This window comes from Phycodurus eques, chromosome 22, assembly GCF_024500275.1.
Source record: "Phycodurus eques isolate BA_2022a chromosome 22, UOR_Pequ_1.1, whole genome shotgun sequence".
In the NCBI taxonomy this organism is placed as follows: Eukaryota; Metazoa; Chordata; class Actinopteri; order Syngnathiformes; family Syngnathidae; genus Phycodurus; species Phycodurus eques.
In genome coordinates, this window is record NC_084546.1 from 5,121,360 (window position 1) to 5,142,175 (window position 20,816).

At 41.6% G+C, this 20,816-nt stretch overlaps 1 protein-coding gene across 1 annotated transcript in view; it reads right to left on the bottom strand.

Moving 5' to 3' along the window:
- Positions 1–2,465: 2,465 nt before the first annotated feature.
- Positions 2,466–20,816, bottom strand: part of LOC133397211 (potassium voltage-gated channel subfamily C member 2-like) — a 32,450-nt gene continuing 14,099 nt past the window's right edge. The window contains 4 exon segments of the mRNA XM_061667827.1: positions 2,466–2,624; positions 3,427–3,597; positions 4,478–5,277; positions 5,279–5,412. Coding sequence (XP_061523811.1) covers positions 2,479–2,624; positions 3,427–3,597; positions 4,478–5,277; positions 5,279–5,412 — 1,251 coding nt within the window. The 3' untranslated portion in view covers positions 2,466–2,478.

Genomic DNA, 20,816 nt, shown 5'->3' on the forward strand with positions numbered 1-20,816 from the left:
TTAGGAGAAAAACACAAAATCCTGATTTTATTCAATTAAACCCTAGACTTAGAAATAGGGTGTTTTATCATAAGAACAAAATGCAGCTTTTCTGAGAAAAAAACCACAAAGACAGACTAGACATGTCATCATGTTACAAGGACAAATTTGTGATCTACGAGAGAGAAAAATCACCATGTTGGGAGAAAGAAATTGTGAAAAAGTCGCAATGTTACAAGAAAAACAATGTCATTACCTCCTGAAAAAAAAAATGTAACGAAAAAATTTCTGAGCCTCACATTTTGGGATGTTTTTCCTAGAGTTGATGCCTTGGAGTTGGCCCAGTGTTGTACTGATAAATCAAGAAAAGCGCTCAGTGCAATAATACACTGCCCCCGTTATGTCAAAACTGGAAATAAATCTTGTCAACATTTTTAAAAATGACAAAATGGAGATGGCCCCCTCTAGTTCTATATATTGTATATAAAAATACAAATAAAATTGCATGACACTACAGGATCTTCAGCCACCCCGTTAATCCGTATTTGTAGCAACGTTTTTAATGTTTTCATGATATATTGTCAATTCACAACAATGTTATTTCAAGACGCTTCCCCCACATATTTCATAAAACCAACTAAAGCCCCGCAAACCCAATCTGTTCTGTCGTCTCGTAGATTATTGAATGACCTCCATCTTTGAGTGCATCCAACCAAAACCAAAAACACTGGGACCGAACAGCTGAGGGCATTCCTGCATTGAACCCACAGACCCATGCAGAGGGGTTACCTTTCTGCCAAGGCGCCGCGTTCCCAAAGCCTTTAAGCGAGAACGCCACTCTCTGCTTGTGTGAAACCAGTAAACACCATCTCTTTGCAGTTATCTAAGAGTCAACAACCAGAAACATACATCCAACTTATACGTGCACATATGTGCAGTCATGTGGAAATGAAAGAGGACCCTCTGTCACGGTTTTAGACATCAGCTCTGAAAATTCAATAAATACAATGTCACATGAGCAATTACTTTTCTGTAATAACACAGATGGATATCTTTCACTATGACTCATGTGAAGCGACATTATTATTAGTATTATTTTTTTTTTTCCAGTATTCGGTCCACAAGGGAATTACTTTTTTTTTGTAATTATGAGGGGGATGATAGCTGGGATAGGCTCCAGCACGCCCGCAACCCCAGTGAGGAGAAGCGGCTCAGAAAATGGATGGGTGGGTGGATGGATGGATGGATGGATGGATGGAGGGGGAAAAATTGGAACCTTACAAGGGTAAAGTCAAAATGTACGACTGATATTACAAGACAAAAGTTTTGATGTCAAGTTGTGATAATATGAAAAGTCATAGAAAGTCATAATATTATGAGAATTTGTCATATTATGCAAAAAAAAAAAAAAGTCATCATATTTCCAAAATGAAATTTTAGGACAAGGAAAATTGATAAATTTGTGCTAACATAGGAGAATTTCTAACAAAAAAAGAAAAAAGTCACATTGTCAGAAAAATAAAGTTGTGATATGACGAGTAAATGTAATCAGAAAAGGTTTGAAAGGTGTGCAAGAAAAAAGTTAAAGGAATAAAGTTGTAATATTACAAGTGATATTCACTCGATAAAATGCTATTTCATGAATATCTTCATGTTACTTGAGAATCTTAATGTTCTGAACTCCTGTTTTGATGCCTGTTTATTGAGCACAACATTCATAATCATGGATGTAGCTCAACTTCCCATAGTTGATATCATGTCATTTTTCTTTGGACCACATTTGTTAAGGCTGACTCAACAGCGCCTCTGCAGATTGAAGCCAAATAGTACACTGAAGTTTGCTATACAGGTCCTGACACATAAAACCGAACTAAAAGCGGGTGTGCAAGTACTTCCTTTTTTCACATGGCCGCATATATTTGTATTTTCACAGTGTGCCTGGTGTGGTCTCCCCTGGCAACGTGGCTGGCAGACAACAATGGCTTACAGAATGGAGTCCATGCAAAAACATGAGCAGGTGAACAGGGACAGATGTGCGCGCTTGTTTGAATGACAAATCTCAAGGAAAACACAATTAAATGAGGATAAAATGAATAAACAGCTGTCTGTCTTTCTGGTTTTTATGGAAGCGCATCTTTTCTCTCTAGGTATCGAAATAAAACAACATCTAATAACCCTGATTACCAACATGTCTTTTATTATTAAATCGTATGGCTGCTACTTTGAAAGCCACCAGTCAGTTTTTTTTTGTTTTTATTGCAATATGACAATATCAAATAAAGAAAAAGGAAACTTCAAGTGACACAGGAGAGCTGACAAGGATGATAGCCAAGCACACTCAGGCAGTCATCAGTGGATCAGTCTTCGCTACAGGTGTGTAATACTAGCCACGATATCTAGCACAAAGTTCACTTTGTGATTGTAGGGTATGGAGCGGGAAATGCAAAAAAAAAAAAAAAAAAAAAAAAAAAAAAAAAAAGGCTGGCGACGCTGGACGTCTCACAGGATGGAGGGAATAGGGGAACGGGAGCGCCGTAGAGGGCAGGGCGATCCGTAGGGCGAGGTGACGGGGGACAACCTCAGGGCGTTAGCAGCCATGCCGGTCATGCCCGCTATGTTGTTTAAGCTCTGAGATTTCTCGTAGCCTTCGGATGGGGCGTGACACAGAGGTGGAGGTGGCGGTGGTGGTGGTGCGGGACATGAACACACACAGGCAGGCAGGCAGGCAGGCAGGCATCCGAGTCCAGGCCGAGTGAACCATGGCAAGACAGGAGACAGGAGTGAAAGAGAGCAACTATCACATTGTGTATGGTGAGTGCATGCGCAAATTATTTCCCAAACAATCACAGTAAGTCACCACGAAGTCTTAAGCCGGGCAAACGCGTCATGACAATGGGGCAAATTGGAGCTTTTATCCTTTGTTGTGATTAAAGTCGGCAAAGGCAAGCTTCTTGGACATGGCGTCTTGTATTAGAATATTTTTTTTAACTAACAAACATTCATTTTTTTTTACATACATACAGATACAACGATAGATAGATGACAGATTTCTTTCGAGAGCATGAAACTAACCCCTCTCTGTTGAGCATCAATTTTCACCAGTGAATTTTTAACAAGTTTAATAACTACCTTTACAGCAACGTCTCCTCAAATCGCCCTAATGGGGGCTTTAAATATTCATATAGATAATTCCGACAGATGGCTTTTAAAGCAATTTTAGATTGCGTTGACAAAAGCACAATTCCGTACAGTTACTTGCCGTGCACAGTGAGAAATAGGGGTACGGTGTTCAATTTATGCCCCTTGAAGTCCAATCTAATTGGAATTATTGGACTTTGTATGTAACTAATTGTACTCTTTGCCGAGTAAAAGGTGTGCTCCCCTCCCTACAGCAAAACCAGACTGGGACAGGTAGTCGGGTTTCAAAGAAGTTAGTAGTATACATACCTGTTTTTCTTATGCCTCCATCTGCAGGACAGTTGTAATCGCTAGCAGCAAGTAGGAAACATGTCCCCCCACTGCGGCGGTCCTGCTCCCGGGTGCTGGACCTTCGCATGGGGACCCTCTCCTCTGGAGACATGGTCAGGTCGCTGACCCCGCTACAGTCCGCCGACAGAACTGTGAGCGGTAATGACGTAATAACGTTCATTTGAAGACTGCAACTTTTGCCGTAGTTATTGTTAATATGGTTCTTCTGGTCCCAATATAGCCCACGTGACAACAGTGTCCAACAACAATGAAGCTAGTTCACCACCTAATGATTGTAGTTGGATGAGATCATTTCTTAAGATCCATTTTCTCATTCCAAAGAGTGCAGTACATTTCAAGTGTCCTCTGAGGATTTCGCACAGGAGACTACACCAGATTCTGTTCCATGCATAGTGAAGAGGAGGTTGAGTGGCTGTTTGTATCATGTTACCACAGTAGAAATGACGAGGAATAGCCACTGGAATGTCATTACCATGAACAGGTTGCCCAACTTGTGCTTTCTGGCAAGTTAGATGCCCTGTGCGGCCAAATCAGTCCGGGTACTGTGTGAGGTCACAATTGATCGCGCAATACCTTTGGTTTAGGTGGACACGGACTCTTGACAGTTTAGGTTTCTTTGCATGAGTCAGCATAGAAAGGTTCTACTAAACCAAGAACAATTGGAATGATCTCATCCATCCATAAAAGGGATTACAGACAGGGTACAGAGAGCATTTAGGAAACAACACAATAACACCTCAGTAAAGCCATATACAAAGCAATTAGACAAACTGGTAAATCCCAAAGATAATATAGATACTAAGAAAAAGAGTGAAGTCATATTTGAAATAATTAAAACCTTTCTACGCTGTACTTTACAAAGAAACCTAAATAGTACACTTTGCAGAAAGACAGTATGAACCCTGTGATAAAGACGGTACAAATTAAACGCACGAGTCCATGTATCGTTATATCTATAACCCTTGTGTGTACTAGGTTTCTGGTCGTTTTCTCTCCTGTGTAGCCTTACCTGAGCGGTTGCGTTCAAGCACCCTGCCGCCTTTGACGTGGCACAAGTCGCCTTGCGTGCTGTTGCAGGTGGTGTTGACATCAGCTTTGTAGTAGGTCGGGGACCCTCCCTGCACCGCCTGAGGAATATGTTTCTTCCGCTTCTTGGGGAGCTTCTGCTTGGCCATGGCCAGGGAGTAGTACATCCCAAAGTTATTGACGATCACAGGCACGGGCATGGCTATCGTGAGCACTCCTGCCAAAGCGCACAGCGCGCCCACGACCATGCCAGACCACGTCTTTGGATACATGTCGCCATATCCCAGAGTGGTCATGGTCACCACGGCCCACCAGAAGCCGATGGGGATGTTCTTGAACTTGGTGTGGAGGCTCGCCGTGGGATCGTTGGGCTTAGCGCCAATGCGTTCGGCATAATAGATCATGGTGGCGAATATTAACACTCCCAATGCCAGGAAGATGATTAGCAGCAGGAATTCATTGGTGCTGGCCCGTAGCGTGTGGCCCAACACTCGAAGCCCCACAAAGTGACGGGTAAGCTTGAAGATACGCAGGATACGAACAAAACGCACCACCCTGAGGAATCCCAACACATCCTTGGCAGCTTTTGAGGAAAGGCCACTCAGACCTACTTCCAAGTAGAACGGAAGAATGGCCACAAAGTCGATAATGTTGAGGAGACTCTTAACAAATTCCAACTTGACTGGGCAGAAGGTCACCCGGACCAGGAACTCAATGGTGAACCAGAAGACACAAACACCTTCCACATACGTGAGAGCGGGGTCGGTTTCTATCTCGTACTGTGGTCCCAGATCAGGCAGGCTGCTGTTCCGCATGCACCTCCGTCTTGTTGATAATAGTGTGGAACGCCTCATGGGTCTCCAAACAGAAGGTAGTGATGGAAACCAGGATGAAGAACAAAGACGCGAAGGCAATAAACTGCAGGGGAAGAAGAGAAACACACAATTTACTAAGGTTTACCCTGACGTTTCAGTTTACTTGGAGCTATATACTGGCTTAGCCTCCCTGCAAAAATCAAGATAAATCATTTACTCTTGAGCGAGACAGTAAACACAGACAAGTTTAATTAATTTGCTTCAATTTAAATTGCCTCCAGAGACAGAAGCAATCTATTAGCAAGTGAAACAGGTAAGCACACACTTCTCCCTATTGACCTGAGGCACGGGAATATGCTATGCCATCAGATTGAATCTTATTTATGTCGGTATGTCAGGCAGTTTGGGATAAAGTGGATCAAGCAAAGGAGCAAACATACAGTGTCAGAATCACCAAGAAATGAAAGGTTCACTTCATTTCCTCCGTCTGTCAGTGGAGCAGAGCAGTGACAGAAGCATGCCACTGAAGCTGCAGTAGATGCTCATGATTGTCCATGATGGACAGAAGCTTGTCCCATTTTGCCTCTTTTGTTTTGAAAACATTATGGTGATTTAAAAAAAAAAAAAAAAAAAGGCAAAATAATAAAATATCCACATTAAAGGTCATGATCGAAATAATGTGAACTGGATCATTACTGGTTAAAATTCAAATTCGGTTGTCCCGTGGCCCTTACCATATTGCAACAGTGTGAGATATGACCGGACAAAATACATTACAGGAAATGCAAACCAAAGCAAAGTTGACATTGCTCAGAAATGTGGCCTTCCATAACGCTTTGAGGTGCCTTCCAAGAGTAATTTGCGCAAGTAGAGGACTTGTGTAACATGCAGAGAGTGTACCCTTGATATCAAGATGTCAAGAAGTATGTGCCCTATTCCAATCACATGCTAGAATAGTGCTTTGGATTTTTTATGTCTCGAATAAATAACTGTGTGTGGTTGTGTGTGTGTTTTTCTGTTCTGCTTGGACTATACTATACGAATGGTGCATGACTTGGTCCCACCAAGTTGTCGTGACCTTTATTCAATACAACATGAACAACAACAACAACACCGTGGACTCTAAATGAAAAGCTGACCAGATCAGTCAGTATCTAATGACAGTTGTGTGTTCCAAAGCAGCTTTAAGCTATTGCTAGCAATTGCCACACTAACTATCATGACATATTTGAACAGTTATTTGAATTACACAGTAAGTCGTTATGCGCTTGACAAGTAACAAGAAAGCTCTCATGCACGGAAAACACCATTTAACTTTTAGCCTCCCAAATATTCTTACAGACAAAGAGTCGAGTCTCGTTTTCCAGCATGACTGTGAGCGAAAAAGCAAGTTTGTGTAGATTTTAGAGGGAATGATTACATTCATACGCCCAAACACAAAAAGTCCATGACTAATTCAGAGACTGCAGACAACATTTGCTTCATATGCCTGACTTTGCATCCAGTTGAAACATCGTTCAGCTCTTACGAGTAAACTGGACTTAAATATTACATCAGCACCGCCAAATCTGAGACCATGGTCCTCAGTCGGAAAAGGGTGGAGTGCCCTCTCCAGATCGGGTATGAGATCCTGCCCCAAGTGGAGGATTTTAAGTATCTTGTTCAGGAGTGAGGGAAGAATGGAACGGGAGATCGACAGGCGGATCGGTGCAGCGTCTGCAGTGATGCAGACTTTGTATCGGTCCGTTGTGGTGAAGAAGGAGCTAAGCCAAAAGATGAAGCTCTCTATTTACCGATCTACATTCCTACCCTCACCTATGGTCACGAGCTGTGGGTCGTGACCGAAAGAACATGATCTCGCATCCATGTGGCCGAAATGAGTTTTCTCCCCAGGGTGTCCGGGCTCTCCCTTAGAGATAGGGTGAGAAGCTCGGTCATCCGGGAGGGGCTCAGAGTAGAGCCGCTGCTCCTCCACATCGAGAGGAACCAGATGAGGTGGCTCGGGCATCTGTTTAGGATGCCTCCAGAAAGCCTCCCTGGTGAGGTGTTCCGAGCACGTCTCACCGGGAGGAAACCCCGGGGATGACCCAGGATATGCTGGACAGACTACGGCTCTCGGCTTGCCTAGGAACGCCTCGAGATCCCCTCGGAAGAGCTAGAGGAAGTGGCTGTGGAGAGGGAAGTCTGGGCTTCCCTGCTAAAGCTACTGCCCCCGCGACTCGACCTCGGATAAGCGGAAGAAAATGGATGGATGGATGGACGTAAATCGCGTGTTGAATGTTTTTTTCCTCATCGATTTTGGAATGCATCAAAAGACATTGTTGATTGATTAGTTTTTTGTTTTTTTGTTAAAAGTATCAATCAAATGTGCTTTATTTGTCTGACTGCTTTAGCAACCCGAGTCAATATAGCGCCTGATTGGTTGCTACCTTTAGCACACAATTGTAAATTGGCATGATTGATTTTTATTTTGTTTTTTAGCTATAGGATGATAGTAGAGCAATAACTCCTTTTCGTATGTCAAGAAAATGTTTTATGGTGTAAACATCGTCACAAAAATATGTTTTGTCAGAGGTTGGCATACCGCTGTAAACAAAGTCAATGTCATCTTCCAATGCCAAACAAAGCACTTAATTATATTACGTATTGTCTACCCAAAAGTGACACTGAAATCAACATCGCATTCATTTATTTGACCCTTTGAGACGTAGATGACGGGAAAAGTGACGGATGCGTCCTTTTGTTTATTCATGGTGCTCTTAACTGCTGCACTCGCTGGAAGTCACATTGAGGAGAACAGACTGCTAAACATGTACTCAGGAGATTAAAGTTAGAGAAAGACAAAAATAACACACCATAAATCAAGATTTTGTCACTATTGAGGTCAGGTGGATAAAGACGAAAAGAATGGCAGGACAGAGTTTTTGATCAAATGTATTCAGTCAAGACCATTAACTTCAGCTCATGGTGGAATTCGCTCATAAAAATATAAATAAGAGTGTTTGAAATTAAGGAATCACGTTTTAACTCAACATTTTGAAGCCCATTAAACAATTTATTTGTAATTCAAAAATTTTGACCAAGACAGACATCCTCCCGTTCTACTGTAGTATCTGTGACTTTGAGTATGCACTGGCTTTAAAAGGCGGAGCTTGACCTGGTGAGTGACATCAGCTCAGCATGCATGTTGAGTGACTGGGCATTAGTTGGTATTTTACTTGCATTGTGTGTATGTTTTTTTGTCTTTTTTACCATTTGTTTAATAAAGCAAACAGTAAAGCTATCTTTGACCACTTGCGGGGACATTGCAATACGTTTCAACTAGCAATGGTGGGTCTTATTAAATTCGAGAACATTGATGTGTTACCTTGTGTTGATGATCTTTTTTTTTTTTTTCTTTCGTTGCAATCAAATGATTCTCAATTGGAGAACCAATTGACAATTTTGGTCACTATAATTGTGATATGTATAATATTCAAACCATTTCATCCCAAATGGAAGAAATAGAAGTCGGATTAATTAAATGTTGTTGTTTTTTTACATGAGACTTTTTTGTATGTTCTGCAATTAATTAATCAAAAATGAATGCGTTAAAAACGCAATACATTAAATCTGCTTTGGCGTGCTGCTGTAACAGCGGCCGATCTGTAGGAGGGAAAAGTTCACGCTGGGAAGCAGGCATGACGCCTGATTTTTTTTTCTTTTATCAGGTTCTAAAATTAAACACTAGTTAAATCAATATTATGTTGTGAATTTAGCTGAATGGCTCATTAAAGCCCATTGTTGCATAATTGAACTGCCAAGTAATTGACTTCCATCTCAGCCTCATTCTATAGAGACAAGCCTGGATAACGTGATGTTGTATTGAAACAAAAGCATGCTGAAAATAAAGCCTGGGAGAAAAGGTCCCAGAATATCCAACGCAGGAAATTTTCCTTTTATCAAACACGGTGCTGAACGTCTTCCCTTGATCAGCTGCCGCCATGGTAACGCCACTTTTATCTTTTTTTTTTTTTTTTTTTTTTTATTAAATCGCTCAAGATGTTGAATTGGACAATGCAGTCGGGGAGGATGAACAGGATGTTCATCAGCAAGCTTCCATATTACACTTGTTCATTGTAATGTGAGTCAATTTGTCCAATTATGACAACGACAAAGAATTGACAACAATAGAGCAAGTGACGTCCAGAAACAGAAGAAGAAAAAAACTGAGAAGCATTTCCACATGACGAGAAGGATTTACTGTTCCCCTTGTTGTCTGCCATTACATGTCTCACCCCCCCCCCCCCCCCCCCTCCTCCTCCCGCCCCGAACACACGCACACTCTCACTCCTCTTCCTCATTATGCAGCTGCGCTGTGACATGACAGCTCACTGGGGGAACGCTGCTAAACCCATATTGCTTTTTGGCAGCAAATGGTTTTCCACAGCTAGAAAAAATTAAATAAATAAATAGCCCATCAAAAATGTCTATTTTCATTTGAATAATTCATTCTTCTTTTAAGTCCCACCATAAAACATCTTTTTTTTTGGGGGTGATGCATTTTATGTAAAAAAAAAAAAAAAAAAAACCTACAATGTAGTTTTGTACTTTATAAAAACTCACACGAATAACATATAGAATGTAAAAAAATTAAATAATTTGTTCATCAATTATTTCATGCTTTTGCTGCTCCTTGGCAACCAGAGGGGAGTATAATATAAATACGTGTATACGAGAAGAATATGTTCACAATTGCTCAATGAGCTGCTTTTTTTTTTTTTTTTGAGAATAAAGAATACATGCAGTTTGTGTTCAAATATCTGTTGTTCATAGAGTTATAACGCCACAAAATGTATGCTAGTTCTGTTAGCCCGTCTATGGGGTTTTTCATTGCCTCTTATCATTAAGCTAACAAACGTTTACAAGATATATGACAGTCATGCCCATGATGAGTGCATGTAAACATTTGGTCATTGCACGTATTCACCCGGTGAACAACATTGCAACATTACACAAACGGAAACAAACCGCTACATTACAGCCTGCAAGTCAGATAAAAGTACTGTCTTGAAGGTTCCAGGGAGACTGTGATACTAAATATAACTCTGTCTCACTCGAGCCCTTTCATCTGTTCATGTCGCCATCCATATTTCAGCAGCTTGCCTATAGTTGACGCGTCCCATTGATTCATGACAGCACAGGCAGAGGTTTCTGTAAGCGTGTTTGTCTTTTGTTTAGCAACATTTCCGCAACAACTTGTGCGGACGGCACGAAGGCTGAGCCCTACCCCTTTCCATGTGTTCCATGAGACCTGATTTTGCAGTAGTCTATTGCGACAAAAAAAAAAAATTTTAATATCCAATATTTCCCCAAACAGCCCTTGCAATAGCCTGCACAGTTCCTCGTGAGGGCACTAACAGGCCAGATTTTCAATAAATGACACAACCCTTTGATTCTGTTTGTGTCTTTAAATCCGAGCTCCCAAATCCTGGGAGACGAAACTTGACATTAATCACATTTCAAGGCTAGCGCACATCTGAAAAGTCTGACGGGATAATCTGAAACAGAGGAAGGGATCAGAAAGACATGGACGGGGATGGCAGGCGTGGCCTCATTAGACTGAGCCGTCTTGATATTTTAATAGCCGGCAGCATGTCTCAGCCAATGCGGCGCGGAGTGTTTGGAGTTGGAGGCGTCATGTTTGACAACAGGATCAGAGAAAAATCCGGGTAAAAAAAACATGACGCTGAATTAGAAACAGGTACAGTACATCTACGGGAGGTGAGTTTGTCACTTACTAAAAATCCGACATCCAATTTCATCTCATGAAGTCATCTAGCGACGCATTTGTTCAACGAAACAAGGATAGTCCGCTGAGACGGATAATAAAAATACTCATATATTCTTTATCCTCTGTGAAGAGCGACGAATATTACTGCATCTTACTAAGCAACTGCGATAGCAACAGAGGTCCAAATGTTCAAAATCATGATGTGTGTGCTATTTACGTTTGTGAGTAGAAAAGGGATGTCTGCGGACAGTCTTTCTCTGTCGTGATTAAAAGCCTAGTTGGCAGGCATTTTTCTCAGGCCTCCCAAGATTTCCTGAATACATGAATATATTATTGTCATTTAAAATGAAAACAAAAAAAACAAAGCGAAAGGAAGGCAAACGTGCAATTTCACGGAGAGTCGAAATAAGGCGAGCAGAAGCGTGATACGCTCAAGGATGCACACAGACACGCGCACACACACGCACACACACGCACGCACTACAGCTGACACAAAACTCATAGTCCCTTCAATCTTCCAAGTCTTTTTCATTTGCCATTTTTCTACCTCCGTCCCTTAGTATTTGCTTAATTTTACAACAGAGAGAGAAATCGTCAAAAGTCGACCGATTCTTTTTTTGTCATTATCTTTGTTTGATGTTGTAGCGTGTAAAAGAAATAAAAATAAATCTGCAAAAATCAGAAGATTTTGGCCAATTTGAAAAGGGCGAATATCGGCCAATTAAAATGGGTGGGCCGGTTAATCGGTCGGGCCCTGTTACAAATGAGGATCACCTCTGAGATCAAACCTCGTGTGATAAAAAGAACAAGAAATCGCCTTCAGAAGTAGCCGATAATGCCACAAAACGTTTTGCGGAATTGTCGACATTGACGCTCACTTTGTCGCTCTCCGTTGTCATGGTAACAAAAGCCATACTCTAGATTTGCCTTAGACAGAAACGCCCCCCTGAAACATTTCGACAATAGTGCAACAAGTTGATATTATGTTGCAATTCATTATTTGTTGTGGATTTTGCCAAAACATTTTTTTAAGACACTTGGAAACTGTTTTGTGAAACATGTGGGACAAGAGGAAATTATTTTTTTAATGAAGTTTTTAATTAATTAAGAACTGTACTTCAGCAGAGGATTCTTACCATGAGAGGGCGGCAAAGCACTACTTGTGTCTAAATAAAACTCAACTCACTTGACCATTTTTCCTATGTGTAAATTTCTCAACGAATTATGGAGTGATAGATTCCCCCCAAAAATACGCAAATTATGCCGAACCGCAAAATAGCGGGGATTCATTGTACTTAATATTGACAGCACTGATACTTTCTAATCCTCAAACACAATGCCATATACATACAGATGGTCTCATTTGTTGGGGCTTGGTAAACAGGTCTGTTTTCCATTCTAAAATTTGTAATCCGCCAACAAGCACTCACAAGGCCTGACAAATAAACAAAGAGCGGCAGAAACAATCGCGGATCTCTTACTTTGTTTGCACCCATTCACTGATAGGGTGCAAGGCAGCAGCTCAGCGTTATTCAACATCTTCGCTGAGGAGATGAGGTAGGGACGTCTTCTGTTGCTATGACGATGAGGAACGTGTAAGCGCCGGCTGCCGAGCGCCGTGACAAAAGATGGGAGCGGATCGGACAACGCCCGCACCCATCGACCCTGAGCTGAGCCGAATGCCGATATGTTTTGACAAAGCAACAACATGCGAGCTGACTTGGACCTGCCGTCTTTACTGCCGTTTTTTTTAAATGCAGAAATGTAATCATATGGGTCGTATAGGATCAGATACTGCACCAAAATAAAACTGCACCAAAACAAAACTACAACTGACAACCACTGAGACACGGTACTGACGCCAGTGGTCTGAACGCCTTCTTCAGTGATTTAAAAAAAAAAAAAAAAAAAAGCCAAGTTGGCAGTGAGCGTGATTGGTCGCTATTTGATGCATCTGCTGATTTTGTCAATATTATTGTGTAAAAAAAAAAAAAGGCAATTCCAGGTATGTTCCCCTTTAATCAGACATACTGTATTTATCCATGGGAAAGTTTCAGGTAAATTGCCATATGAAGTTAAGATAGGGAATTTGGAAACTTTCCATGGGAATTTACAGATTAGGTATTACATTCAATCATAAAGACTTTGTTTTGTCATAAGCAGACATTCATGCAAAATAGATAGCTCTCCTTACCCACATGCGAGCACATAACAGTACCCAAACTTCACCTTTGCACTGCTGGGGGAATATAGAGTCGGTTTCCTTAATTCTGATGAATTTTGCCATGTCTGTATTCTTATTTCTTTATAATTCAGTTTTAACCCTTTTACCCTGAAAAGTCAAGGTACCACTGCACTGAACTTCTCTAGCTTGGGGATCAAATAACTGTTTCACCCAAGAAACCGCACAAGACTTTATAACTTTTATATGGACCCATTTCCATTACCCTTATATTCTGTGTATTATCATCAGTCAATAAACCATAGCAATTGACGTGCAACACACACACACACACACAGAGGTTTTTACAGTTTTAGCATGCTACTTTTGGATGACAACTCTAGAGAACAGTCACATTTATGGATGCAAATGTGCGATGACAGTGTGGTAAAACCTTCTCCGGAATAAAACCTACCATTAGCGCAATAATTGCATTTCTGTCTGAAAGCTGATTAGATAAAAAGCCTCCGAAACAAGGAGACGGCAGCAAAGAGACAACCGAGCGCACGCAGGGAGCTCAAAAAAGGAGGCATGAAAAATGGAAGACAAAAGCAGATTACAGGCATGGTGAAAGAGGCGAGGCAGACAAGCGAGTGACGATAATGAATGTTGCCGCTCATTGCGGCTCGCTAGCATTCTGACCGTCCATTGTCCGAGGATTCCTCTTTAAATAATACAGATCAAATGGAAAAGCTCTCATCGCCCGCGTCCATTAAGCCAAATCGCACTGTGTTCTGGAAGAAAAATGCCTTTAATGATTCATGAAGCAGCTCCCATTACGATCAAACAGACTGGCAGAGTAGCAGCGCCATACAGCCAGTGAAAAGTTGAGCATTTTTAATGTTTAAATATTTAAAAAAAAAAAAAAAAAAAAAGATGAGGAAAAATAGTGTTGTCCTTTGAGGACAGTTAGAAGTATTGCAATTTTCCCCCATGGAATACAATGTAAATGGAAATAAATATAAATCACTTCGTGGAATCTTCGACTGCACTGTACAGCGAGCGGTGCCTTCAAATCATCTTTGCCCATTGAAAATGTTTCATGGAAAAAATGTCAGGAAAAATAGCACTCTGTCATATTGTACTTTATAAAAACACACACTGGCATGATTTAATAGAACGTAAAGAAATTGTAAATGTTTTTGCTTCGATTCAATGGACATTGTGCTGCTCCTTCTCGTGTGTGCACCTTGGACACGTAGGGGCAGTATAATTCGGACATATTGATAGACAGTACATGATACCAGTCTTAGCTCCTCGGTAAGTCACAGTAATTTTTGCAGAGGATATATGCCTGTGAGTATTGCTATATTGTCTGTCTACATGTTTTGCTCCACTGTTTGTGTTCCAATATTCAACTGGGAGCGGCATTAAACAGCTTGAAACCTCTTTTTGGAAAAATTGTCCACCATGTGCCAAATTGCTGTTTGTTGTTGACGGGAGTTGAGTACGCTGCTCACATCTAAATGTTTTGCTTGCAATTCAAAGCAAAAAAATAAAATATGAATACAAATCGTCCAACATTCTTAATTCCTGAAGTGCTTCCATCATCTACATATCAGTACACAGTGCACATGCATATTGTCAAGCAGGCATTTGATGGATTCCTTACAAACACGAGCACACGCTGGAGCAGCCCCCCCCCCCCCCCCCCCCCCCCCCCCCCCCCCCCCCCCCCCAGCGGATATTTATCAACAGTAGGCATTACGGCGGAACTTATCTGGAGTTAAGGCCAATTACCCTGGAGGAAGCGAGCAAAGCCACGGCAAAAGAGAACCGGCTTCGAAGAGGAGCACACAAACACACAGGGAGAGCGAGGATGGAACCCGTGGCAATGATTATTACAGACACTACTTCCCTACACCGTCACACCAACATCAACGCAGCTTGGAGCTAAAAAAGGAACTAAATACAGTAAAACTCTCTGCACACCCTGCACACAATTTTGCCCATTCTACTCCTTCCACATTTCTTCACCTATTCATATTATTCCCCTCATTCAGGACATTTTAGCAACGATTTCCCACCTTCCCCAAATTTCGACTTTTCGCACGTTCGTGATCTGGGATATGATAAGACGTCAGGCCGACAGCCGTCAATGTATATGCAATATTTGCGGACGAGCATGAATGATTTCAATACAGGAGGGAAACAAAAGCTCCAAAAACACATTTAAAAGCTTCTCAGAGAAGATAAGTGGTCCTGAACTGAATGTATGGCTTTTATTATTATTATTATTTATTTTAGTTTTGTGCTCTCTCACCACTGTGTCTGGGTGTCACCTTCTGCTATGAAAGCATGCCAAGGAAAACATCAACACTAATCCCTCCCTAGACTCTCCGCTGGGTTTGTGATCTCCAAATTCTCCCGTCTCAAGGTCACAGCCATCCATGGTCAGACACAAAGGGAAAAACAGTGGATGTTGAATTGGAGGGGTTGAGTCAGGAATTGCAAACTCAATGATAGAAAACCCAAGAAGGGGCGTCCAACTCATTTTCAACATGTTTTGTAAAATAAACTGGAAATACCTGCAGGTCTTGTGACCCCCAAAAAAAGGAGGACATGTGTTGCTGGGGGCTCCCCATACTCCAGGGGGACAGGAAACACTTTATATGCGCTGTGCAATATTCACACTAGACACCATTAGAGAGTAGATACAATTCCGTTTTCTTCTTATTTTATTTTAAAATGCCTTAGGGCTGTGTGTGACAAAAAACATGAAGGGGCAGGTGGATGGAGCCAGCTTCCCCAAGCCTGGGCCCTCTGGTTACACTACATGACGTGGTACTTTGCGCCTCGAGGTTAGTCCACCCTGACGACAAATAAGCAGTGTCTGACCTCCCGCTGCAGTCATTTTACACCAAGTCTATTTATTAAAGTGCTAAAAATAACCTTTTTTTTGGTTTGTTTCAAACACCACACCTCTCAGAGGGGAAGGCGGGAAAAGGGAGACGACGTGAGCAAAGCAGCACAATTAACACGAGGTGGGGGGCGGGGGGGGGGGGGGGGGGGGGTTGGGGGGGGGGGGGAGATTTCTGGATTGACATGCAAAACTCCTGCTGCGAATAGTAGCCAAACAGACAATCACTGTGGGAGATTTGCCGTTTTATGCTTGCGTGTGGCCGTGCAGGCAAGCAGATATGTTCAAAAGAAGCATTTCCTTCAAAGGAGACGAAAGAACAAGCTCTGCCAGAAAGATCAATGCCAGGCAGACTTGGAATCGTATGGGGACACATCCCGTCTTAGAGGTCAGGGGGGAAAATATTCCATCTCATTTGAGGGAACAGGGGAAGAATAATGAGCGAAAGCACAAACAAAATACCAAATCAAAGGTTTAGAAATTTGTTCCAGGATGCTCGTTGCCTTGTGAAAATCAAATACGACAACAATAATACATGGACTCAACTTCGGCATTCTGATCTCCGTCCCGAAAGAGTAACCCTGAAAAAGCCGTCTAAGAATATCCATCTGATGGGAAAAAAAGGTGTGAATGTAGGCCAAGTCAGTGAGGCACTGTATACACGGAAAGCCAAGAGACTTGGCCAAATCTGAGCTCATCCCTGGTGTGTCTGCGTTTTTCGCCAAAGCCCATTTCTGATTGATCGCCTCGTCTGGCTCAACAGGTATCTGTTCCGTTGCTCTCACGGAAGCATGGATATTGGAGATCTTGCGGTGATGTCCTGTTTTGGTGGACGGGAAGTGTATGCAGCATTCTTTGAGAAAATTCTGCCTCCGAGGTCAAATTCAATCCCACGATAACACAGGAGGAGCTTGACAGAAAACCAGGACTTCAAGGTATGACGCACGTTTGGAAAATAAGCTTCAATCCAAAAAGAAAGTTTCGGATTAGTGTCTAAGTAATACGAAATGAAAGCTGCACCGGCTCAATGTCTGGGTACAAACATGCTATGTGGCAGAATGTAATCCATTAGCATCCTCACAAAGTAATTAACACACAGACACGAGACATCCCAGAAGGTTTGGGCTCAGACAAATGTATCTGCCTTAGCGCAGCTGCATACATGATTTGAACATTACGCAGCAATGGGTGTCTCTTCCACATAAAAATTGATGCGTAGTCCTCTTTGGTATGCGACTTTGTCCGTCTTTGTGACAGTTCCAAAGTTCTCCTGATATATCGTCCCAAGACAACAACAGATTCAACAACAGATTTGTGATCGTGAACACAATGACCTTTTTGTTCTACACTGAATCCATAGCTTTTAAACTTAAAAACTTCAATTTTGTACAATTTCCCTTTTGTTCTACCACAATCGAGGGTTTTCACAATACAGCAAATATGTTGTGGTGCAACCTTTTGAGGAAATGACCTCAATCGAGCACTAACTGTGAGCAAACTGCTCGAGATGTCTGAGATTTGAAGGGATCATTCTCTAGACTGGATGTTTCAGCTTCTTCGACAGATGTTAAAGAGGATTTAGATGAGGGATTAGAGAAGGCCATTTCAGAATAGTGCGGTGTTTTGTTCTTCTGTGTTTTAGTTCATTGTCCTGGAGGGCCCATGACCTGCAACTGGGACCAACTTTTCTGACATTGGGAATTCACTCCAGAATGCAGAATGTTTTGTCCGTAGGTATACTTTTAGTAAAAATCCTACACATTCTTTGATTAAAGTGAGGCCCCAGCATCTTTATGTTTCACAGTATTTTTTTTTGGGATGATTCATTTTTGTCTCTGTAAAACAAAATCTGATGAAACTTGTCAAAAATCTCCAGTTTTGTCTCATATGTCTAAATGATATTCTCCAAGGAAGTTGTTCGAGGCTCTTTGGTTACCATTTTTATTGTCCGCCCGTTCAATTTGAATGTTCGTCTTTCCACTCCAGGGGTACCAACAATTTTGTCCAACGTCCATGCAAGTTTGATTCACAGCTAAATCTTGGCATCTACCAACCCTGAATTAAACAGAAAGACCAACGGTTGAATTTAGAAGTGTCTGACAGCTGACAGTACCAGGAATGATATCAGGGTGATGAAAGAAGTGTTATTTCATAGTATCACTTGGGGGGGGACAAAACAAAAACAAAAAAACAGAGCAGCTCAGATGTGAATGGTGTTGTGTTCCTCAGTAGCCCTTCCTTTAGCTTCCAGGCGTCGAGTTTTTGATTTGAGGAAGGCCTTTACTTTTCCACTGCGCAATTCCGCTTGGCTTAGCTCTACTCGCCTTGGTTTTTCCATATGAAAATAGTATCACAGGAAACTGAGAAAAAAAAACAAAAAAAACAGCCCACATTGAATACAGTCAGACACGCTGACAAATAACACTGGAGGAGAAAGAAAATGGACTGTTGTGGTGGGAACACAGACAGTTCTGGGGACTGTTTCAAGGTCCCTCTTGAACACTGTTACCACTCTCTGATGAATCGACACATTTACATCTTGCACAGTTTCAAGATTTCCAGACGAGCAGTCGTTTACGTTCATCATATGGCATTGGCTTGGAATTCTCAGACCTGGCTGAACAGGTACTAGAAACAGTACATGGTACTACCCGGTACTGGCAAAGAAGACACGGTACCTATCAGAGTGTAGGCCAGTATTTCAGGTTTAAGGTCTCTCTAAGGGGTTTCGGGCTACAGATGAGTTCTACTATGGTCAGAAACCGTACCTAGTCAGGCAGTTGCTGACTATTCCAATTGTGAAAAGGAACATAAGGTCTTATGTCTGGACGCCCCACGCCATAATTGCCACTGTTCAAAGGGGTGAGAAGACAGGCCTATAAAACGCGACCTTTTCCCATGGTCTAATCGTTCTCCCGCGTGTCCAGGTGCCTTCCATTCTCGACATGACAGTTTTACAAGACCTCCTTGTCACTCTCGCCTGTATTCTCAGTCATTAAACATGTACAGCCGCAGACGAGGAGGAAGAAGCATCACCGTAAAGTCACTCTCAGGGAACATGGAGCCAATTAGATGATCCATCCTTTTACTTCAGAGCCTCATAATGTTTTCAGTCAACACAAAGATAAAGCATGTTTATGTTTTTTCTGATCTGATTCCATTGAATGAAAAATTATGTACTGGGCGAGAAATATATCATGTAATGTACACCGTAATCTACCAAACTAACACTTTTGCAAACCAGCAAAAAAAGCCATCCAAGAAAGGTTATTTAACAATATACATTCTTGACTGAAATTACTGTTAAAACTCTGGATTGTTTGGCCTTAGTGGAGGTCAATGCTGGTTTTGGTCCTTTTTCGCCTGTCGTGGCATGCCAAAATATGTTACTGTGGATTAAGGTTACCTACTTATGGCAGTGTCATGCAGATTAGTGATGCACGTCTCTGTGTAATCAACTGCGAGAAAGGTTTCATTCAAAAAGCGACAAAAGTGGGCTCATTTGTTATGCTTGGTTTTCCCACAGAACCTCCGTTATCTGGGAATTTAGGATTTTAACAAGCTATTCGCTTGAGCAAAAAATTAACAGGCCGAAAAACAACGCTATAAAAGAGAAAGGACACCAAATGGAGCAAAGATTTTTTTGAATGATGATGATGATGATGAACTTGGAGAGCTGTTGCCAAAACTGCTATGACCGAACTGGGTAAGTGGGTCCGGTCCGCGTTCCTTCCAGAGAAATGCTGTGACTCATCCCACCCTTTCCTGTTGCACTACTTTACACTAATGGTGAAAAATAGACCTACTGAAAATATCCAGTCATTTTATAAAACGTCCCCAGAAATATCCAGGTTATTTGGATCAACTGGCTATACCTTTTATAAAACAACTTGTTAAGATCTAGGAATTATTTTAAAATGTACATAAATCTCCACATTCATCTGGATAGCTTGACAACCTCAATTGACTCACCATACCATACACACTGCAGTGCAAACTTTTCAAAGGTTTTACAGTTATCCCACTGCCTTGTAAATGTATACATAAAATATATACAAGTTGTAGCAGTGCATGAAAAAAAACAAAAAACAATCTCATTTCAACTAAAGCTGTCGACTGATATTTTGCAATATTCAGTGTCTTCAAAATATCTACAGGAGGTATTCAATTTCACAGAAATGTAGTGCAAAGGAGGCACAGCATTTTATATGAAGTCGGTTTACTTTGCTCCTGAAACTTCACAAGTGCATCGATATCAGGCATCAAATCCTAATTAACAGCCAATTTCAGAATGTCATTGAAGTGGTAAGTGGTCTTTTAAATGGCTGTCAGTGTGGCCTCCAGTGGACAAAATGTGCAACAACTGTTACGTTTATTGCAAAATTGCAGTTAATGTGCTCCCTATCCCCACAGGCCAGACCCACCGGCAGGTTCTAGGCCGAGGGCCGTACGTTTGAACCCTCTATTTTAAATCATTGCTAACACACCGAATCGGGTTTTTAGAACAGTAATGTGTGGCATATTAACTATATACGCAGAGGAAGGTTTTCCAAAGAAGGGAAATTCCTCATACGAGAAAAAGCTATATTTTCTGCTCACAAAAGCAGACCCTGGCAATTGCTGCTCAAATATCTTGTTAATTTCCCCCCAAGA